Source organism: Lineus longissimus, chromosome 14 (assembly GCF_910592395.1).
Source record: "Lineus longissimus chromosome 14, tnLinLong1.2, whole genome shotgun sequence".
Taxonomy (NCBI): Eukaryota; Metazoa; Nemertea; class Pilidiophora; order Heteronemertea; family Lineidae; genus Lineus; species Lineus longissimus.
The window spans coordinates 10,904,372-10,928,733 of record NC_088321.1 but is presented as its reverse complement, the minus strand read 5'-3'; the positions used below and the strand labels follow the sequence as shown (position 1 = coordinate 10,928,733).

The 24,362-nt window shown below is 40.6% G+C and overlaps 1 protein-coding gene across 3 annotated transcripts in view; it reads left to right on the top strand.

Moving 5' to 3' along the window:
• Window positions 1-22,368, top strand: part of LOC135498978 (polyamine-transporting ATPase 13A3-like) — a 57,925-nt gene extending 35,557 nt beyond the window's left edge. For 2 of the 3 annotated variants that reach the window (XM_064789569.1, XM_064789567.1), the window contains exons 17-23: window positions 756-852; window positions 5,807-5,879; window positions 6,282-6,432; window positions 7,721-7,863; window positions 9,854-9,942; window positions 19,750-19,833; window positions 20,511-22,368. In XM_064789569.1, coding sequence (XP_064645639.1) covers window positions 756-852; window positions 5,807-5,879; window positions 6,282-6,432; window positions 7,721-7,863; window positions 9,854-9,942; window positions 19,750-19,833; window positions 20,511-20,699 — 826 coding nt within the window. In that variant the 3' untranslated portion in view covers window positions 20,700-22,368. Of the gene's footprint in view, window positions 1-755; window positions 853-5,806; window positions 5,880-6,281; window positions 6,433-7,720; window positions 7,864-9,853; window positions 9,943-19,749; window positions 19,834-20,510 lie in introns of those variants that run through there. The other variant, XR_010449196.1, reaches the window with a different exon arrangement.
• The last annotated feature ends 1,994 nt before the right edge of the window (window positions 22,369-24,362 follow it).

Sequence of the window (24,362 nt, the reverse complement as noted above, 5' to 3'; positions counted from 1 at the left end):
ACATCAGTCTCGGAGGCCGCAGCGCACAACCGACATCTTTCGAGGCCTTCAAGAACACCCTAAGCAGTTCTTTTTTGTTTTTATACTGTGATCAAATTTAAATCTCGTGCGGTTGTCAAAAGTCGTCAACCAGGAGTAACATCCAAACATAAAAAACCTAGGAGTCTGAAACTGAGCAAAGTGGTAATGCTGTGGTTTTGGAAGAGTTTCAATACATATCACCCCGCATTTTATACCTTGTAGCGATCACTGGGACTTTTGGTTGTGGTTCTCATGTTCGCCCAATGACTATAGATGGAGGCCATGGAGATCGCCAAAAAATATTGTATTGCAATGATATGGAGGATATCAGGGCTGGTGTCGGGCACGGCGAACTCATAACACAAACAGGCAAATATATAGGAAGAGCGAAAAGGGTTGAGGGCATCTTTAGTAGCTAAATTAGAAGGCACTACATGTGCCGTCCGGGACTATTCCGCATTGACGTCGGAATAAAACGTTTGCGGCAAAGCATGCAATCTTTGGCAAGGTGGCAAGCTAGTGGCTTCCGTGGGGATGCATTCCAGCGCTTGAACCATTATAATTTCATGTTCCTTGTTCTAAAAAAAGAACGAATGACGTGAAACAACGACGATATAATGTCATTTGTGGTACATGTATGACCTTGTTCCAATGTTTACGTCGCTTGCATGGAGCGCCGCCTATGGGATTGAATGCTGGTTTGAGTAAAATATCTTTCTTTTTTTCTCGATCAGGGAAGGCCGGTGTGCGGTGGTGACATGTTTCGGTGTCTTCAAACTCCTGCTCGGGTATTTCTGGGAATGTTTTTTTGCAACTTGTATTCTCTACTTTGTAAGTATGCATGTGTTTTGATACCGCGAATTTGGTGATCTTTAGGTCAAGTCGCGAAGATGACAACCCGCGAAGGCCTATTATGTAGCTTTAAAGATTTTCCGTGGATTCATCCGCCTTGCAACCTCTAACCATAGATCCTAAACAATGTTGGATTTCCTGCTGACTAGTGTGGTTTCACTTTTATAACATAGTGACCTTGACTGGTCTGAAGTATAAATTCTCCCAACTGATCAGTTTTCATAGGCATTACAACATGTGTAATCACATCAGGGCAATGAAATGAATGCCAGCAGAGGTACACATTGACCCATTATTGAATAGTCCTCATAGTGAATCCATTTCAATCATGACCCTTCTTTCTTCATTACTCTGAAACCTTATTACCAAAGGCAAAGGCTATTTTGGAATGCGTTTCATACCGCTGACATGTTTATTTCCACATCTTTTCAACTTTTGCTGATGTCCCCTCATAACCTTATTTGATTGTTTTAAACATGTTAAATGTCCAGTTATTCCAACATTAATCAGTCGTAATACTGGTGGTTTTTATCAACGTGTGCATGAAGCGGAACTTCTTGTGAAGTTAACCTAAAAAAACGTCTGTCATGTACGCTTTATGATTACATAATCAAAAAATTCAAACAAGATAAAAGCAGGTGCATTGGCACCACATGTTCCTCAGAACTCATCTAACACAGAACACTAAACATGTTGAAAATCGCTGCCTTATCCTTGCTGATCCTGGTGACAGCCATGCATCAAGGTGAAGACGATGAAGCTGATGTAGCCGCAAATGGTATGCCCGACAACAATGATCAAGAAAATGCATTTGCAGACAAACGTGTTCCCCGTCGACGCCAGAGTTATTCCATTGCGGAAAAGGTCCGTCGCCTGCTGGACTTCCATGGGTTACATCAACAGGGGAGGGTTCTTGATGCGGCAGAGTATGCACGAAATAATCACATCCCATACCAGACGTTCCGCACTTGGTTGAATAATGAGGAATGGATTGTTGAGCAGGACGACCAGAACCGGGGTCAACGCAGAAGAGTGAGAGAGGGCCATGGTGGTTTGTGGCCGACAGTTGAAAACCGCGTCCTAGGACGAGTTCAGAACACGAGAGGAAGAGGATTGCCTGTCTCGCTTGCTGATATCCATGATTATGGCATCGAAGAATTCGATTACTATTGGGCAGAACTCCCTGAAAATGAACGAAATCAACTGGAAGCTTCAAGAGCGGAAAGAGCACATTTCCATGCATCAAATGGGTGGGTTAACAATTTCAAAAAACGCAAAGGATTATCCCATCGAAAACGGACAAAGAACTCGACTACGATACCAGACGATGCTCCGCAACGTGTACAGGAATTCATTGGTCGTGTGCGAAATTCAGTCAGAGAATTCAATGTGCAACAAATGGTTAACATGAATCAGACATTCGTACAGTTAGACTTTCCCCCTCTCTACACTTACAGTGCCAGGGGTGCACGGCAGATCGATGTGAAAACATCTTTGGGCAACCACACGCTTGGCTGTTCAGTGTCCCTAGCAATCGGTAGCAATGGGGAAAAACTTCCAGCGCATGTGACCTTTCGGGAGCCTGGATTTGTCCGACAAATTAGAGCATTGCATGAAAACAATGAACTACCAGAAAACGCTGTTTTTTCCAGTTCTCGCACTGGTTGGGTGAACAATGAAGTGTTAATAGACTGGCAAGATCGTGTGCTATTTCCAAATGTCGGGGATCTACAGGATGCTATTGGTTCCAAAATGTTGATTGTGGACAGATTTCGTGCACACCTAAGTGAAGCATTCAGTATCCCAGTGATTAACCATGGCCTCCTATTAGACTACATCCCAGCAGGCTGCACTTCCCTGGTGCAGCCATTAGATTTAGTAGTCATGAGGCCGTTTAAGACGCTGGTCAGAAAATATTGGAAACAGTGGAAAGTCTTTAAACACTGATGATGATGGTGTATCCCAACGGATTTCATTGTTAATTTTTTTGCAGATCATAAGCCGTGCCTGGGATGAGGTAGACCCTCATTCAGCAGAACATGCATTTGCTGTAGCAGGACTCACGGGTGAACAACAAGTTGTAGGCCTAAATGATTTTGTTCAAGTAGAGGGAGAAGAGCCAAATGATGACGATCTAGAGTTTTTTGACGAGCCACCTGCTACGGATGATGAATTTGAATTTAAGTAATTGATTGGTTTTTATTTCTCATTTTTCCGGTAGCAAACGGAGGAATGTTTGACCTTGTAAGTAATTTTTTCAGAAGTACATGTACAGTATATGTAATAAAATACAGAACCAAACGAAAATAAAGTTCTACTTGGCCTATGTTCATGTTCGTAGACGGAAAAGTGTCCTATTGCCATATTTCAATGACCTAAAACCAATTTGTCTGGTGTCATAATGATTTAAGAATGAATGAATACCGTGCACGGTCATCTGAATGCCTCAGTTATCCATTATAAGAGGGCCTATGCAATACATGAAAAGAATTACCGCTACAAGTTGGGAGAATTTATACTTCAGATCAATGAAGGTCGCTATGTTATAAAAGTGAAACCACAGTATATCTAGCACTGAACTATAGCACCTGTACGAGTTCGGACAAGTAATGCGGAGTTTCTGAAACCTGGTACCCTGGTCAATAGATTGGTATAAAGAATGAACACATTATCGTGATGATGGCAGCGTAGGCGTCACTCGATTGGAGTGTGTGTCGGCCGGGTAGTCAGCTGTTGCACTGTCCAGTTTTGTGCTTTTTTTCCCGTTCTGAAAAAAAATCAAAATATTTCGAAAAAGGGCTAACTAAGTCATTTTTATCGCGTTTTTATCGAGCATTAGCTGTGGTGCTTCACGTGAAAACCGGTATATTTCAATTTACCTATAAGAAACTTTCATAAAAATCGCGGTTTTAGTGATTTGAGGGTCTGAAATTTTCAGTTTGGGGTGGCCACAAGTGCTTGAAGCGAATTCTGCGCTAATTACTGACTTGTATTCATTTAAAAAATGAGGGGATCAAAGAAAGAGGAGATCACGGCCTTTCCAGTGGTTTACAGCCCCAATTGCTCATTCTTCAAAAAGGCCTTCAACGCATTTTGAAATGGGTGTCATTTACAATTGAGAGAGCAACCTGGCATCACGCACTTTCGGGAAACCTGTTGAGCGTGACCCTATTAATCGGCAGAAGTCATATCTGGTTACGCATGCGCATGGCAGAATCTACTCCTTTACTCATTCTTGCGCATGCGTAACGGGATACAGAATCCAAGCATTTATTTCAAATTTCTGCCAATCGCGGCGCTGATTCAAAGTCCTGAAAAGAGTATTCAATCCAATCACCGGAAATAAAACCCTATAACAAGGCCATGGTGAATAACACAATTTTGGGTGACTTCTAGTGCCCTCCCCTCCCTTAGCTTAGTTATTTATGCACTGTCATGGAGTTAATGTAATTGCATGCTCGGCCGTTCTTAACATTCCATGTAACATTTTTATTTTTTGTCGCAGTCAGTCTTTTGAAGCAGGTGACTCCGGAGGATTTGGTATTTAAACTGAATTTTTCCACTTTATGGGTTAATCATTGATGAATGTTGCCAATGCGCACATTTAGCGTTCGCCTGCCCTGTCACCTTTCATTCTACAGTAACAATTACCGTCACCCAAATATATAACACATACATTTAAAAATCATCATGCTATTCCGATTTTAATCCCCACTGAACTAGAGTGAGGCTTTGCTTGCGGCCTGCTACTGCGACGACAATGTAATTCACGTTACGTCTCAAAGGCCTACGCCGTTCGTTAAAAATTTGAAATTTGTGATTGAATTTGAAAATTGCTAATTGCCAATTAAGATTACCTTGTCAACAATTGCAATGTCAAAAATGGTCCTGCAGGTGTCCAAGGTGATACCTGTCAATTAAGTGTCTTGGAGCACCGAAATTTTGATACGATTTTTGGACAGACAAAGGTCGTAGTCTGAAACATTTTTGTTATCAGCTGGTGCACGGTAGAAGACGCATAGGACAGTATGAAAGCAGGATGGTGCACTAATTCAACGCTCAGTGTAATTTGCATAGGTGATTGACTCTCAGGCAATGATGCTGACATTTTGACCGACACTTCCTTTATTTCACGAGTAGGTGACGAGTATCATTTATTGCCTGAATGCAATGCAGTTACAGAAATTAGAAAAGATTGCCTGGCAAAGCATTTTGCTCTAAACCAAACATCACCAAATTGAAAATTTTCTTCCAACGTAAAATATTTGTAAAACTGGCGAATTTCCTTTCAGCGTGCCGTTGACAGTTTAATGCAGTTAACCTTCTATCTCAACCTTTACCTGTCAACCCTTGATCGACTCTGTTGTAACGTCTGCCACTATTGTAATTGTTTATGTTATTTTTCTCTGTACTTTTAAATGAGTGGAGAATAAATGAATTGAATTGAATTGAATTGAATTGAATTGATCAGACACACCCATGGCATTATCAAAATTCACATTCACTATGTGGGAAATATAGATCACGAAACATATGAATTTTCGTTAGGTTTGATTGGGTGAATTTTGAGATACAGTGCTCTGAATTGTGGGATAACATTTTATCTGGACGAGAGTATTGTTGTGATAGTTGGACATAGCGTATATTGACCTCTCATTGTAATTTTGCCATAAATTTGCACTGAATCAAAAAAAATACTGAGCTTGAGATGATGTAGCCTTGCAAAAAGGTACAGGGCGCTGGGTTTTTGCCCACAAGGTAAATCTTCTCGAGTACTGCTAAACCAGTCCTGCGGGAGATTATTCTCGTTACTATAGCACACTCTATTGTAATGTTATGGGTGTGTATTAATCAGTGCTCACTCCCTTAACAATTAGAGTAAAAAAGCGTGACGTCTTTTTGGACACCCCTATATGATAATGACCTCTTGCAGATATCATCTGATCTTACTGACGAGCAGTATCTATGGACTGATCTTGCCTTAGTTATCCTGCCTATCATGTCTTGTGAGTATAACGGCCAGTGATAAAGTTATACAGGGTGTCAAACTAAAGACTTGGCCGTATTGTTGTCTCCATGCCTTTGAGGAATGAGTAAAAACTACAAAACGGATCGAATCCCCTCCTCCTCCCCCAAAAAGCCGTTCATTGGAGAAAGTCAACATCGTCATTTGGAGCTAGAAGATTGATTTTACCTCATATTTGCTGGTGTTACCTTACCTTTATGTTTATTCCTTTATGATAATTTAAACTAAGACGCCTTTCAGTTTGTATAAGGAGATACTGTGTCGACGCTGCATAGCCGGTTGGGGGCGTCTGTAATACAGACGTGACTAAACCGGCTTAAGAGAATCGACACAGTATATTCATAAATGTCCTTTAATTATTTTTAATATACTTTTGTTTTAGTCCCGAATACTGGAGCTTATGAAGGCCTGGTCGCTAGGCAACCACCACAGATTTTGTTCACCCTCACCCCCATGCTGTCTCTACTATCATACACTTTCATACAAGTGTGTAGTTTCACGTTGCTATGGACATGGCTTCATTGGCAACCGTGGTAAGTAGAGCAAAGTAGCAACTTAACAATATTTAAGGCGGCATCACATTGTTGTAATGTCATGGAGACGTCAAACATAGAATTCACGGAATTAAGTGGGTAGCTAAAGACAATCGGACGACCGAACTTTCACCACCAGGTTGGATGATGGGGAATCTAGTTTGTGGAAGAAACAGCGAGACCAAGATATCTCGATTCGGTTCAGGAGTTTTAAAGAGTTTCAGTCGTAGCACGAAATATTTATTTACACTGGCAGAACGTAGTAAGAATAAGTAAATTGGTGATTACTTCATGCAGGTATGCAGTTCGATTACTGGAGTCAGTAATGTCATGCAACGTTATGCAATGTTACCCAGATGCCCAGCTCATATAATCAATTACCTGAGGGGAACTCGAAACTGCTAAGATTTATCAAAGGAAGGTTACACCCGCCTTAGGTTTTAAGCGGGCCGTTCAAAACATTCCATTTTTATGAGCGTTTCGTGACAGGTTTCCTTTAATCAAAGTCGGGAGTAAATTTGTATCAGTTCCTCCTTCGGCTCAAATCAATCCCGACTTGGCTTCACAAAACAGACTCTGGAGCTAAAACTGTACTGAACTGATGCAAGGTATCTCTATGATTATCCATCCCTGACATGGATACACATGTACGCAATATTTTCTTGTAGGAAATTTATATTAGTCTAATTTTATATAAATTTTACCAAAAAACTTTATAAAAACTATATATAAAATTTGGCTATGTAAAATCTATATGAAAAATATGTTATGAATTATATATATAGAAAAAAATTATATAGATTTTATTCAAAATTAATAAGAGCTCTTTTCTATTTAAAAACTTCTATATGGATCATACATGTTTATCAGAAACTTTATATAAAATTGTTAATGTTTATTTTAAGATGAAATCTACGTATATCAAAAGTTTATATAACATTTATGTCTTATTGATTTCATATAAAATCTTGCTAAAAATGTTGTATAAAATTCATGTTTATTTTATTTACAAAATGTTGGCTGTGTACTGCTGCATGTTTTGGGTCTCCGATTGTTGAAAGTATGGTCTTCCGGGTTTTTTGGGCCACCCTGTGTTGAGAGACCATAGGCAAGGGTCGGGTAGGCTTTGCTAAGTTTAAACAATTGGCAGATAGGTGTCACTACGGTCATTCACGCCAAAACAGCGTACAGCAATGACGACATCTTTGGAAAAATGTTATCCGTAAGAGGGCCGTGTTTGATTTTTGTTTTGAGTAAGTTCTTTCCAAACAGTGAACTGTTTTTATAGGTTCGTACCCTGGGACCCTGAAAGCGATGACGTAATCTCCCACGAGAATACCCTTATAATGAATGCTCTCAGCATGGCCTTCATTGCGGCTCTCATGGCCTTCCCACAAGGCGCTCCCTACCGGCAGAATATGTTCCAAAACAGTAAGTGAATGCATATTCATTACGATTCGGAAGGATTAGTATGCACCCACCTGGTGGCTGGGATCAGAGGTCAAGGTTGCTTTTGATTTGATCTGCGAGTTGACAGTCGGTCATGAATCCCCATACTGCCTGTGGCTGGCAATCACCCTTTATGACAAAACATAATACTATGTTTCCAATCAGGCCTAAACAGTCGAACAGAAGTTTTCCAGCTCAAGAGAGGACGAGTGGGAGATGATGATAAATGTGAAGAGGGCGCCAGAGACATACATCCGTCATTTGGCACAAAGTATTCGTATATACAGTTCTTCAAGAGTTCACATGATAAATGCCTGCCAAAGCTGCCCTATGAACATTATTTTCGTTAGTGTCGGGTCCAGCAACATCGCCCGTTACCACTGCTTCAAATTGGAAAGATTTTGGCGATAATTAAGCAGATTTTCGTTCCATCATATTCCGTTGTTGGCGTCAATTCGACGAGCCCTTCACAGCCGCCGATTCGACTCTTCCAGCTCTCTCCATGAAATTGGATTTAGGTCTGTGGCATCCCCTGGCATCTAGTCGAATGGAGCGGCTGTCGCTCAACTCGCCGTTTGGTTATCGCCCTTGCATGACTGGTTAAATTAGGGGGAAATACTGATGTCTTCTTGACGCCTGTGCCCAGTTGTTCAAAACAAGGTCCTTCTCTGCCTCAGCGTTTACTTTAACTTGACATTTACCGAGTTTCTGCAAATCTCACGAATATGTATTACGAACTTATAATTACAAAGGAACTCGCGTTCCATTTTGTAGTCAGCTGTACCTGGTGTTATGTAACAGAAGTTAATACTTTCGTCCAGTTCCGGTTTTTTTGAAAAACGGACGCTGTGGCAATGTAAACTAATTCGTTACGACTCGGCCAGTTCGTCACCACGAATTCAAAACTCGCTGCGTCTAAAAAAATTGCAGTGGATAGGTGAAAGAACTTTGGATCCCGAGTGACCCTTCTCCAGGTAACGGATGTTGATCAGCTTAGAAACCAATGATCTTGTGGTCTCTTTGTCGGATAGCAATACGTTGTAATTTGTAATTCGTGAGATTTGCGGAAACTCCCTATCTCATTCAGTGAAGTTGATTATAAACGCCAGGTTAGCCGTGACTATGACTGGTCCTGAACAACCGAGCCTTAGTGCCTGGGCCCGGTGGTTGGAAAACATTTCCGCTCATAACATCATGTTGACATGTTGTTACATGTGCATTGATGTACATGAAACGACATGTCAGCATGATGTTAAGAGCCAACATGCTTTCTAACAACCGGGCCCTGGCAATAAGAGATTGGGGTTGGGATTAAATAGTGCCTCATAAGTCGATTTAATGACGCAATTCCGCGTTCCTCCTTGGAGAAAATGCGCTTTCCTCAAATATTCGGCGAACCACATCTGAATATCCCGGCTGAATGTGAGAGAAACCATATTTACCGGAAATGTCCACTGAGCCGTCATGCGCATAATAGTTCCTTTTATCTATTTAGTAGGTCGCTCCCCCATGGTGTTTTAAAGGGACAACTTTGACATGAAATATGTTGGTCTTTCATGCAAAAAGGGCTTCCAGCAGGCCGGAAGGGGGCCGTGATTACTCCAAAACAAGACAATTGAGAAGTCTTTAAACTGCAATAAACAATTCACTGGAAAGGAATGTAACTGTTAGCCTATCTTAACTTCGAAAAATCCGTGTCCAAAACCTCTAGTACGTCGGCTTGGTTCGGAAAGGAGGCTTTATATGCGTCTTTCGGGTACAGTGCAACTACACCTCGTCACACTTTTCAAAACTCATCATGAGGCCGTACATGGTTGCAACAAGACACATTATCCTCCTGGTCACACCTAAATCCCACGCCCATGTTGTCCCTAGTTAAAGAGAGCAGATTCTCTCACCCATCTTGTCCTCTAAGATGTCCGTCTGAAATCGACAAATACATTTGATATTGTCACTTTCTTTTTCGTTGCAGAAATCTACAGCTTAACCGTGGGGATCATGTTTGTGATAGTAGCCAGCATAGCCATCTATCCGCCCTGGTTCGTCATCAAATTTCTAAAGGTGAGGACCAGTGGTAATTTATGGAACGAAACCAACCTCGTTGCAATGTGATTTTGATAGAGCCGCCCAAGAGCGAGGCAGATTACTGTTGCAAATCTTAACAATTGCAGCCAATTCAATTTCCATGTTGGTTACAAAATGGCTAATGGTATTTTGGGTGAGTTTAAAAAAGTGGATTCCGTCCGACACCTTTGTTTTTATACTTCATTGAATAATTGTGACAAATCTGTTTATACCCGAATTCTTTGTAAATCGTGTCTGGTCCAGCTTTTGAGGGGTTCTACATTATACAGTATAAGAAACATCGATGCTTTAACCCAATAGAGCCCGCCAGCAGAAAGTTGTTACTTTCGTGTCGGACGGAACGATAGATATTGCTAAAAACTTACACACTTTTACCAATGCACCACCTCCCTCCGGTAAATATACCGTACTTAAAGTTTAAGGTGTATTCTTTATTCGTTCTCTATTCGTACATGATTTCGTACACTCAACAAAGGTGCAACGTGCAATATATATATTTAGCCTACAATTATTTGCTGAAGACCTATTTGCTAGTCTCTTACCTGTCTAAATGACAATATATCGGATTGATAAATTTAAGGGTTAATAAATACTAACATATCCAGTCTATGGCAATGAGATTTAGCGAATAATAAGTCCTGAACTTTCTTTACACCGTTCTAAATTTTGCTTAAGATAGGTTGAGAATATTAGATTTATGTCAAAATTAAAGGCCATGACTCCTGCTTTTATGATTGCATGACATGTACAGTCCTACCAGAAAGTAAATGTCCACCGTTTTTTTAAATATCACAGAGATGAAATAGGATATTTTTTTTAAAAACGGTGGATATTTACTTTCTGGTAGGACTGTACAAATCCTCATAGACTGGACTTAAAGCTCCACATTAAATTCAGAAGTATTAAGGTAGCAGGAAGGGGTGGGCGTTTGTGGTTTCTGAGTGGGAGGGTTTCAGTATTAGGTCTTTCATTGTAGCAATGCGAAAATGTGACCAGAATAAGTGTTGAATGGTGAAAGCATTGAAAAAGAGGTAATTTTGTTATTGTTGAGGCACAGATGTTTATTAGAAGAAGACGTGAATGAATAATCCAATGAAGTCTGTACATGTAAATAACTTGCAAGTAAACTAATCAATAATGTCTTTAAATCCTTATGACTCCATACACAGTGAGGGCATTGTTCCATTCCCACAAATTGCTTACTTTTGTATGGGTGGAAGTTGGAGGGGGGGATACCTACCCTACAACAGAATAACCACGCGTCCCGAGCTTCGCGCGATATGGACCATTCTGGGAAAACTCAATGAGGAAGGTATGCTCAATAGCATCTTGCGCAGTGTTGCTTCTGCCCACATACATCGTGCGGGAAAACGTCTCGTACGAAGAAAATCTGGCATGCACCAGACTAATAAGTAAAGAACTTCTGGCTGCGCGAGACTACTGTGATAAAAATGACCATTGCAGAGACTCTGTGACGGAGGCATATATTTTTTACAATTAAAAATGCGCTCAAAAGACTACATGGAATGATTATTTATTAACATTTCCTGAACTATATACCTTCTAATTATCACGTTACATCAATAGGTCGGCGTTAGGTCGCATGTTTTTCTTTCCTCGTGACAATATACAGCAAAATAGTTACAACCCCACAATCGCGCTATAAGGCCATGACAAGGCCACGGTGCCCAGTTATAAATGTTTCGCCAGCTTCAATATTTTGCTACTACGCGGCGCGTTGGGTCCTTGCGTCAAGTTTGATCAAAATTGAAGCGCCTGTCCAGATTGCAGTAAATTAACTGTTTTGTTTTACATGTTATTTAACAGCCTTGGTTAGGTTTCTAAGTGAAATCAGGCGGCAGGTTTACTGACATAGATCAGGCTGATGTTGGATTTCTTACTATAAATAGTATAAATTTGTCTGTATTACCTTACTTTATTACAAGGTATATCGAAGCTTTGAATTAGAAATACATTATGATAGTTTAAGGATTGTATAAATTGATGTATTTGATGCAATTTTCTGTAAAAAGAATCGAATTTGAAAATTTAATTAAGTTCTATAAATTTGCCTAAATTGTCTAGAAAACCTAATTGGACCATATTTGTGGGGTCTATGTTTTTTTTGGCATTGATTTTGTTTCCCCACTTCATGAATTAGCTCAAATAACACTTTCTAGATGTGAGATTTGACTTCTAAAATAAATATAACTGGTTTTCCCAAAAAATAAAATATTTAATTAAAATATTTTTTGGAATACAATAAACTCATTTATCATGGGCAAAAGTATGCTTTCATACTTGAACATTAAAAATGGCAATGAAAAACAGGCTTCATATATCAATTTTAGGAGCATTAATTTATACGTGTCCTCCCAAATAGGGCAATAGCCTGATCTACATCACAACTTTGGTGAACCCGCCGCCTGGCTCTAACAAGCCAGTTGCTAGCCTGATCAGGTGATCCAGTTGTCAAACACCTGAGAGGCTATATCTTCAAAATGGATGGAGCAAATTGCATGGGGTTTTCTGTATTATATAAATTGTTAGGTGCACTTTTGAAATCGCCTTACAGCAGGAAATGGCAAAATACCTGGAGTTATGGCCTTTAACTTCTGTGTCAAATAATGCAGTGTCCAAATATTACCAGTGATACGGTATTTTCGTACAGGCAAATTTTCAAATGGTATATTGATATTATTAGGCACAACAGATTTATTGATAAATTGGCGCGACACTAACAGCTTTATATATAAAACTCCAAACTTTCATCATTTCTATGTCCAAAACTACCGATAATGTCGAAATCAACGCATATTGTCGAAACTTATCCTAATGCATAATGTACAAATTTTTGAGCGCATAAGGTTGAAACTTTTTCCCATGAATGTAGGTGGGTAGGTATACATGATGTCGAAAGGAAATTTATTTTCATTTTCATTTTGCACTTTGAATTTATCATGTTTATAAGATACATACCTGATCATCTCGTGTTGTTATTATAGGCTGTTTCTCTGGGTACCATCACTCCTACTGCATAAACCGTAATATGGACTTAGAAAAATTACTAGGCCTACCTGCCACGGCAAATTTTGACCCACCACGACAAAATGAGTCGCATGTCGCACAGAAGATGAGCCTACAATGACACCAGGACATAATAGAAGAAATTGATGTACTCGGATGTCACAAAAGGCAGAAAACAGTGAAATGAACAACCAGTCCGTCTGAACCTGTCAAGCTCGGAGCGACATACGACTTGTTTCGTCATGGCGGGTCACAATTATACAAGTAGGTACTGTATATATTATAATCGTTATTGTACATTTTTTTTCAAAGTTAGCTTTAAAAAATTCTCATAGGTCAAATTTAAGCGATGACCGATTTTGACAAAAAATGCCCTGTTCCATTCCGTTCCGCCAAAATCCAAGTGATGTTGCTGTCACGTCCAGAAAACAGACGTATACTTCAATGACACTGAGCACATGTATATATTTCATCCAATATTAGTGGTTTATCATATATACATTGTATCTCCAGTTATATCAGTGAGTTATGGCAATGTCAATGAGATAAGGTTAATTATCAAGCGGGTCACAGGTAAATATCACATACAAGGTTTGTAAGGTTAGTCGAGGTTCAGGTATACCGGTTAACTGATCCTGCATCAGCCTTGTCAGCAGACATTGCGTTGCCTCTTTTTATGCTAGATGGGGTCATTCTTCATCAACACTTGGCCTGGTGTTACACAGATAACCGTCTTTCAATTATCAATTGTAGTAGGAGCCCTGGGAACACTAATACAATATTAAATCATTCGACAGTGGCCTTATAAAGGCGAAACTAGAGTGTTTGTGTCTTTTAAGGGGCACCTTAATACTCGATTTGAAACCTAACAGGGCTTACTGTTGGACTATCTTTAGAAATGAGATTGCTTTGTCGTCGTGGTCACTGGTTTAATCAGAATGAGACGTCCCCGCTAGAGTTCGATATTGATTTGATCACTGCATTGTATTGCACTCATGCGAAACTAGGACTGTACGTCGGAGATTACACACAGCCTGAGCTCTATATACACCAACAACAGGTGGCTGAAGGCCGACACAGCCAGGGGCGCATCAACGGTAGGTGACGTAAATCCTTTATCATGGGCCTTAAACCCAGTAACTTTCATACAGAAATGAATTCTCGACTGGGCTCAAATGCCTGCAAGTGGTGTGGTTAACGATTTTACACTCCTGGTGCAATGGTAAGGCCTCTTCCTTCCACTCACGACTGCCTCGGGAGTCAGTTTAGACAATGAAAGCTTTACTGGATTGATGAGGCAGCTCGAGTCATCGGTAAGGGAATTATTGCTTTCATCAGATGAGGCAAACTACGTACCATGTCCTGATTTGGCGAGTGCACTAAAATGATGTTGGAAGAAATGTTTGACCTGCAGCAGGTTGCACCGCTCTTGGCTGTCAACATCCAGACTGGTCTGGGATCCTTACCGCACTCTCGCTGCCGCGAAACCTGGATACACACGGACTGGACGAAGTCCGGCGATGAGGTTGTTCATGAGGAAACTAGGATCTTTCATACTACATGTACCTCCCCCGCCATATTGGGCTCACGCTGTGACCGTCTGAATAGTTTCAAATTATAGGAGGCGGTCTGGATTTTATGCCCCACTGTAAGATGAGGCTACTTTTCAGTAGACGGTGGGCTAATTCTTTATTTCATCACTATGCATTAATTATGTATATAAATACATGTACATAATGTACATTGTATATTGATTTGACAGTTGCATGTGTGCAACATTCTTGGACGATGTTGTGTGATGACAGCAGGTGTCTTGGGTGTGGTGCGCACAATGTTGTCAAGACGTTCGCGCCACTAGAAGAACGCTCTAAAGTTGGCCAGGGACCATCAGGGTTGTAGCGCCTTTGCTCAGAAATTGAAAGCACGTTCATGACGTCAGCCTACCTCTCTATCAAATTCTCTCTTGCGATTTCGAACTGCTCTTAGCCGATTTTACAGTTATTCTGTCGGAGACACATGGAGCTACCTGAGCTCCATTTCTCCAAAGCAGCGATAATATTCAACCATGTTGGGCTGCTTCATCACACTACTATCACTGTGCAAGGAGTTTGCTGAACTCAGACTGCAAGCTGCGGAGTAACTGGATGAGTCTTAGCCAGAGCAAGTACCAGGTTTTAGCTATGCTCAGGTACATCGATTCTGATATGTATACATTGGAAGCAGGGAAACCTTAAAACAACTTCCCGAAACGGACGTAGACACACGTGGATTCATTATCGCTTCATTTCAAGAATAAATCATCCTGGCACTAACGACGCACTAACGACGCACTAACGACGCATGCGAGGTGAGGAGCATAGGACTGACTCTGGTATTCGAGGATGGGAATAGATAGGTGACCATTATTTACTTTTTGCAACGGCTTTTAGCTAGCCAATCTGGTGTAGAAGTAGAAAAGGTCCCTGATGGCTTTACAGAGGCTATGACCGTCAATAGTTCAAAGAGGGGTCATACCTATGTTTCCCAGTATCTACATGTATGTCTCCCGGTACCCGTGTCTTAATATCCAGGTTATCATGTGCTCAAGTACCTATGATTCCCAGTACCTATGTTCCCCGGTGCTCAAGTGTCCCAGTACCCGGTACCTGTGTTTTTCAGCACCTATGTGTCCTGGTACATGTGTCCCAATACCCAGGTATGTGTCCCAGTACCTTTGTTTCCCAGTACCTTTGTTTCCCAGTACCTATATGTCCCGGTACGAGACAAGACCACTAATGAATATTCATAGGTTGGAGGGTCGAGGCCTATCAATTAGACGAGTGCATGTTTTTAACTCTCAAGTACATATTTGGAGAGGTATTGAAAAAATATTTGTTGTGGCAAGTCTACAGATATAAAGAAATTATTTGATGAAAAAAGTAATTTCGAATTTTGCTAATTGGGTAATAGGGGGCGTGTTTTGAGTTTTTTTCTGCCAGTTGGCTGAAAAGAGTGGAAATATCAAAGTCTGTCTAATTTGTCGATTATCAAAAAATTTCCGTGGTCAACTACCAGTTTATTTTTCACCATTTACTTGCCCGACTGTCCGGAATAACATAATCTAAATTTCAGATTCACAACCCCACGCAGTATTTGATGCGTCGCGGTCAAACATTGACAATTTAACTGCTAAAAGGCTTAAAAAATCAATTGTGGTCTTGTCTCGTACCTATCCTAATACCCAGTTGTTTCACAGTAGCCTACCTATAAGTCCCGGTACATGTGTCACAATACCAGGTGGCTTCACAATCAAGCTTGATTAGGCGTACTGCCCATGCAGTGGTTGGCAAGTGATGGTTTCTCATACCAAACGCCTAGAGACCTCATGGTGTCGTTTGATTACCAACCGACTGGAAGCCCAGTCAGAGCCCACATCTTTCCAAGAAAAACTACGTATGGGGGAAAAGAAGCAGTGCTACGTCACACTACCACATTCCCAAAAACGGACAATATAAAAGCGAAGCCTCGGCCTACTACAAAATCAATTGACATAAATAATCAACTCTAATTAGGTTCCACACATTATGATGGCCTAGATATTCATGTAGGCCTAGGATGACATAGACCGACGAGATGACATCAGCTGTCTTCTACATAAATAGCAGATATCGTTTAGTAGTTGTAACAAGCATTGAGGGAGAACTGGTCTTATTGTGCTAGCTGGCCGCTACTCGTGTCAGCTGATACAAAGGTAAGTTGGTAGGGCCTATTTCATCATGTCAGTGGATGCTAGGCATAGCCGACTGATAGCGTTTCTTGTTTATGACCCGACTCTATTTCAGGCCTAATATCATTGGCCTTTGGGCTCTGTAGCCGTACACTATTTGCCAGTTGGGCCTCATATCAGTTTAGACACATGGGCATCTTCTACACACATAATCAGATATTGTTTCATTTCGTAATTCTTGTTTCATTTTGTAATTAGTCTATGTAGCTCTGTATAGCAGTAGGCAGTATTCATCCGCCTATACCTGCTGATCTGCCCGAGCATCAATGTTTGCCTGATCAGACATTCTATTCATAAACTCCACACAGCTAAACACCTCATGTAGCATCTAATTTTATCCATATCTGGCCATATCTGGTTAGATTTACGTAATATCTCATGTAGCATCTAATTTTATCCATATCTGGCCATATCTGGTTAGATTTACGTAATATCTGACAATAGACTTGTTGCTCAAAGTTGCATAGGGCTACAGTAGCAAGTATATGCAAATGAATACTACCTCTCATATACTGCAGCCACTATTCAAATCACGCCCGACTTGCATCTGAATTGGCGCAAATCCAACCGTATCAGCTGGTAAACAGGTAAGAAATTCCTAACATCCTATTAAATCATGTTAGTGGATGTTAGGTCTGTAACCTACCTTCTGATTGCATTTCGTGTTCATGTCACACACCCTTACACCAATTTTAGACCCGACTCTATTTTCGGCTAAATAATATTGGTCTCTGTCACCATACACAGAAGTCCTTATTTCAATTTAGACTCCTTATAAATCACTTATTCCAACCCTCTAATCACAAACTTACGTAACAAAAGAGCCACATACATTGTATGAATAGCATCTTGGCACACAATCATTTTGTGGTTGGAAATGGGCCCGGAAATGGCCTATCAGGCCACAAGCCAAATCCATAAAGCTGTCTTTCGTAACAACATTTTGGGGGCAGAGTGAAAATGCTTTTATCATGACAAATTAGGTGATCACGTCACATGAGATTTTCCAACAAATAGTTGCCCGTTAAGCTGTTCTATTGACTTTGATCACGAGAATATTGTCATGTTCTTCTGGCTCCATTTTAGGGAGCAACGACTAACATTATTCCATTGTGCAGCGCTTTACTGTATTATACGAAAGCCCAGAAGGCTCATTCCAAATTCCAAATTCCAAATGCGAAATTCCCCAAATTCCAAATGCGAAATTCCAAATCCTAAATTTCAAATTCAGACTTACTCTCATCAGATAGCCAATGTGCATCCCCTCAATGTAAAAAACAAATCTTGATTTAGATGAAATGTAATTTTACACATCTTATCAGTGCTAATTACCTATCTATCTGATGCCTGGGCTGGATAAACACTCATTCCAAATTCGAAATGCGAAATTCCAAATTCCAAATTCGAAATGCGAAATTCCAAATTCCAAATTCGACATAATCACGTGACCTCAGCCTGGTACCGCTGGTTACCGACTGAGGCGCTGTGGTATGGACGGACGGAGGCCAGGTAACACCCAATCTAGCGTGTCTCTGCCCCCCCCCCCTAAAATCCGTTAATTTCTAACCGTCCTTATAGCTTATATCAAAATCGTATTATATGGAGATGAGTGCATGGTTATTGCTTGTTAATAATTTTCTTATTTAAGTGTACTTATATTTACCAAAGTATTTTTCATAGAATAATTTTAGAGATAATGTTTTTTACGTATCATATCCATTATCAAAGGACGGCGCTAAACAAACGTCAGCTGTTCATCCATTTTGTCATCAGTTCATTTTGATTTGAATTTGGAATTTCGCATTTGGAATTTGGAATTTGGAATGAGCCTTCTGGGCTTTCGTAGTATTAGCATTGTAGTAGAGCCAATAGGCCTAGGCAGCATGATATACATCCTCTCATAACCAGTGCTTTTATATATATGCCGCCTGTCGATATTTGATGACGTAGGAGTAAAAAGGCCTTATCTCAGGATGCATGATATAAGATATAGGAAGCATATTACTTGCATTATTTCTTGGATGATTGCCATCATATTACATTACCATATGTCTATTAGGATGATTGCAAGATAATTTCATGACCACAATAATTATCGAGAGATTTACAATAGGATGAATAAACCACAACGGTCATATTGTAAACTACTGAATTTACAGTATCTTCAGCAGTTACTGTTGTTTACAGTATTCATTTTGGCGATTTGTTAAAAATCTCTATAAACTAATTGATTATTGTGAAAAACCTATCTCTTTGCGATTTCACAAACTCTTGGTGGCTTCCAGGAGGTTTGTGTAATTTCTGCAAATCAAAAAAATAGATTTGCAAAAATAATTGCAATATAACCTCTGTTTCTGTATCATACAACAGCTGTTTATCCATATAACCACTGTTTCTGTATCATATAACAGCTGTTTATCCATTTAACCTCTGTTTCTGTACAGCTGTTTATGCATATAACCTCTGTTTCTGTATCATATAACAGCTGTTTATCCATATAACCTCTGTTTATCCACATAACCTCGGATTATCCATATATAATCTTTCTGATTGCAAAACCATCCGAATCTCCATTGCTGGCATGAAATTTATCCTACAGTCTTTTCCATGAGAAGATGGCACTCAGATTTTTAATGATTTTACACAGAAAATGCAGCATGCAGTTGAACAAAATATGCTATTTCATCTATGTTTACAAAGTTCGAATATCTTTAAAACACTTCCTTTGCCAGAATTGACAACTACCGAGAACGAGCCATTTGAAGCGAAATACATGTACTGATAACTTTTCCCTACCGACTTTAGGCTTCTTTCTTTTGAAGTGCCACTTTCTCGTGAACTGGAGTGCAATTTTTCCGTGAAATGGAGTGCCATTTTCTCATGAATGGAGTGCCATTTTCTCCTGAAATGGCCTCTACCCTCTATTGTTGGATGGAAGGATTACAACATCTCTGCTATGATTGTTGGAATGTTCTGTTTTATCATTTCAGCTGAAGTTGTTCCCAAGCCTGTATTTCCAAGTCCTGGTCTTCCTTGTCTCGCTGGCGACCCTGCTCTTGACTGTCGTCTGGGAGGTGAGTTAGATACAGAGGTTGCGCATCTATCCGACTCTTCATAACGCTTTATATTCCCAATCGGACCTATGCATAAGAGTGGTAACGAAATTGTTATGGAAGTCGTGGGTCATCTTCATGACTTGGAATTTATAGGTCTTCATTATTTCCGTCCGATGCACAGCGACAGATCTGATCCTGAAATGAAAATATTATTGTGCTGGTACACGTTGTCAGTTCAGTTGAACTGAAGCTGTTAGTAGATGGCTGCAATTTAGTCTTAAAGTTGAGGTCGGAGTGGGAGTCGTAAATGATGCGCAACCGATAAGGCCTATGTCATAGTAGTTGAGGCTACTTGGGTGCTTGTGTCGGGGGGGGGGGATAACGCCAGTTACCCTCAAGCCCTTGTCTGGTGCTGGTCAGCCTGCGGGGGGGGGGGGGGTGATAGGGGTTTAATAGAGGTGAAGCAGCAGGCCGGAGTGAACAATTGTTGAACTTCGTTGTCCTGGGTATGAGACGGGACAAATAGCCCGATAGTCCATAATCTCTAGCTTCTTGAACTTCTGGTAAGATTTTTTTAATCGATGTCAAAAAATATAAAGGAGACAAACAAATGGTTCCCCAAGACAAACAGGGTTTGCTTTTTGGCTCCAAAATAATAAATGATATGCTCCCTAAATAGCTTGCCTTCTTTTCAGATCTATTTTGTGGAGGGGATCCTGTGGGAGTACCTTATACCAAAGTTCACCACTATCTTCAGCAGTGGAAAGAAAAAACACAAGCAAGTTGAGGAAACCTTAACCAAACTGAAAAACTGGCCTTCTAGGAATCTAATATCATCTCTGAACTTAAAATCGAACGAAACAAGTGAAAGACTGACATCCTAGCAAATCCTACTTAGTCATAGTTTTGGTTCAAAATTGGAAGGAGTAAATTGTGTGGCCAAAATTATATTTGACTCTGCTGAGGAAACATTAAACCAAATAAAAGACTGGACTATCGAATACAAAGACTGGACTAAGGACTGAAGACTGAACCAAATTTAGAATCATGCCAAGTATAGAGATGTCAAAAAATATCGGTGATTCTGTAAATAAGGCGAAATGCGATTCTAAAGTTTTGGGGGCTCTACTAGAGGAGGAAGAAAATTCCGGAGCCTCGTCCCTAGAGGATGGAGAAGGCTATGACGAGGTTGACGCAGGATTATGCAATCGTTCCGAGCTGAGACGTGAAAATCTGAAAAAACCTTACAATGAGAAGCAGCTTGCTAAGAAAGAAAAACAGAGGAATAAGCGTTCGGAGAGCGTTCCAAATATTCCTGTACAGGAATTGAAAATAGTGATACCTGGGGTTGGCGAGGGGAAGAAGCAGCGCAGTAGGAGTGAACCTGCGATTAAGACTAAATATTGTGATGCAGAGGAGGGGGTTAACTCAAAAGAGTTGGAAGCAGAGTTAAAGCGGGCGGGGTCAGATGTGTTTTTACAGAGTGGGGGATCGGACAAGGACTCTGAAAAGGAGCACAATCTGTCAAATAGTTCACCTGTGGAACCCGTCAAATTTGATATAAGTGTTGAAGACGATTCGTCAAATATTATAGATGTTAATTCATGATGGCATGCGATCAAATATGTTGGCAAGGTCAAGTTTATCGGGGTGGGGGGGGGGGGGTCAAGTCTATTGATTTATATTGAACTGGACCACAAGTAATTACGAACCACTTAATAGAGAGACGTAATCAGAAATGCATTGAGAGCAATTATAACCAGAACCTTAGTTTGTGTTGAAAGGATTGAGGGGCGTGTCCAGGGACACTGGTGTTAGGTTGAGACAGGAATAAGCACCCAGATGTTAAACCATTTAATAAAAATTTTGCTGAGGACACACTGGTCTTTCTTCTTTGTCGGAGTATCTGGTGCAAGGCCAGTTCTGACATGGTTGATTGAACTGCCTCGTGCTCAGTTATCTGCGACAGTAAATTGGATTTTTTGGTGTCATAAGAAAGAGGACACCATTAGGTAATAAATGGTGCTTGCCAATTTCAAAAATATTCAGCCATGTCCAAGAAAATAACAAATTAATCTCGGTTTCCCTTCATTTGGAAATACACTGTTTATAAAGGATGGTCCAGAAAAAACGCAACCGGGTACTTGGGAATCATTCTAGAAGAGGAATGGGAGTGACTTACCCAAAAAAGCTCATTAGCCTCGGTTTGAGTGACGAAATAAAGGGCATTTCTCATCAGAGCAAAAAGTGGCAATGAATTCTTCAGTCTACGAAGATCGCCCGATTCTGTTCAATAGCTTTTATTGTAGAAACATTTTTGTCAAGCAAAGTCAGGGTTCATTCCCGCATAGAAATAATCAAACTGTTCCGGTAAATTGAACTCGGTAAGTAGGTATAGATTAAATGCTTCACAAAAAGTCTCTTCACCAAAATCTACTGAACAGAATCGGGCGATCTTGGTATCATTCTTCTTCTAGAAAACCCCAGCTACTGGTATATATCAATGGTTTTAATCCCCTGGTAGTGGAAGTATCCGGTTGCGTTTTTTCTGGATCACCCTGTATACGTATTCTATAAAGCTTATACATATTACGTTTTGAATTAGATAATAAGTCAACATACATAGAATCTATGATTTTTTTCTTTGTTGCGTTTGTGTTACTTTTTTCATGGTTTTTCTGAAACTTCTCTAAACACATCACACATCTTACCGATTTTGGTTTGACCTATACACTATACAATGTTTCTTAACCAGGATGAATTCCTAACCACCAAATATCTAGACGGTGAGCACAATGGCCCCTGGCCGTTTCATTTACAGACGATCGCAACTTTTCAAGTTTGAAGGGATGGCCTCTCGTTCTTCCATTGAATGAATGAATGAATATAAGAATTTCTATAGCGCCTGAATTAAAAGAAAAACTTAAATTCTCAGGCGCTTTACAAAGCAAAACATTCCCTGAAAAGGTGCTGTTTCAGGAGAGTTTTGAAAATGTCTATGGAACCAGCAAGCCTGATGTTGGAAGGTAGCTGGTTCCATAGAACCGGTGATGACTTGTAAAAAGAACGGTCACCAAAGGTTTTGCACTTAGTGCGAGGGACCACCAAAGTTGGAGCAATAACAGAGCGGAGATGGTAGGTGGAATGGTGCCTCAGTCTGACCATATCACACAGGTACGCAGGTGCGACTCCATGTATTGCCTTATATGTAAATAAAAGCACTTTGAAAACAATCCTGTATTTAACAGGAAGCCAATGGAGTCGCATGAGAACCGGTGTGATACGATCAAACCGCGGCACCAGACACACAACGCGAGCTGCAGCATTAAGTGCACGCTGCAGTCTGGAGAGTTGATGTGTAGAAATGCCATATGGAAGGGAATTACAATAATCAATATGAGAAGTGACAAAGGCATGAACAAGAGTGGTGGTTGACTCAGGACTGAGGAACCGTCGAATTTGGCGGATCTTATAAAGACCCAGGAAAGCCTTGGAGCAGACCCTACCAACATGGGTTTCCATAGACATGTTTTTGTCAAAGTAAACACCATGGTTTCGTACCGATTCGACAGGTGAAATTGAGGCCTCCCCCACTCTGATTGGACCCATATCTACCTTCTGGAGCATTTGTCTAGAACCGATAAAAATGAACTCTGTCTGAAGATCATTGATGAGGAGCTCGTTCTCGATCATCCACGCACGGACATCAGCTACACATGCTTCCGTTTCGCACACAGCTCTCTGCTGGTTAGTAGATGCCAACGAACGGAAAGACATATAGAGCTGATTGTCGTCTGAATAGCCATGTGCATCTGGCAAGTGACGTGAAATGATGTGATAAAGCCTTGACATATAGAACAAAAAGAGAATGGGTCCAAGGCAACTGCCCTGTGGAACACCACAATGGAGTGAAAAATGCTTAGATTTGCTACCATTGATGACGACACACTGCTCTCTATTAGAGAGATAAGACTTCAGCCACTGAAGGCAAAGGCCAGTGACGCCAAAATCTGTCTCCATGGTTTGAAGCAATATGTCTACATCAACCGTATCAAACGCGGCACTTAGATCTAGCAAGACTAGCAAGCAGACTTCCTGATTGTCCATTTTCATAAGAATGTCACATTGGCTACCGGTGTTAGGATAGGATGTTACCGGATAGGCTGTTATAGGTCTGACTACTGGATTTTAAGTATTGAAACACTTCTATCATGTTCCCTCTCCTCCTGCGGTGCGTTAGTGTCCACATTTTTAGGAGTCTGAGCCTCTCCTCATAGTTTCTCTAGGTACCGGATCCTCTGCATATCATTTTCGTGGCCCTAGCTACGTTGCACTTTCTCCAACTTTTCAATATCTTGGATTCTACTACGAGTCCAAGGTGTATTGGCATATTCAAGTAATGGCCTGACCACGGCTTTGTACAGAGTGACACCTTGTGTTGATACAGAAAAGGTCAGAGGTCTCTTCACAGTAGAGAGTGCCCTAGTCGCAGAGTTCTGCTGGTACTGCCTCGATATGTTTGGTAGGTTTTAGGCCATTTGATATTA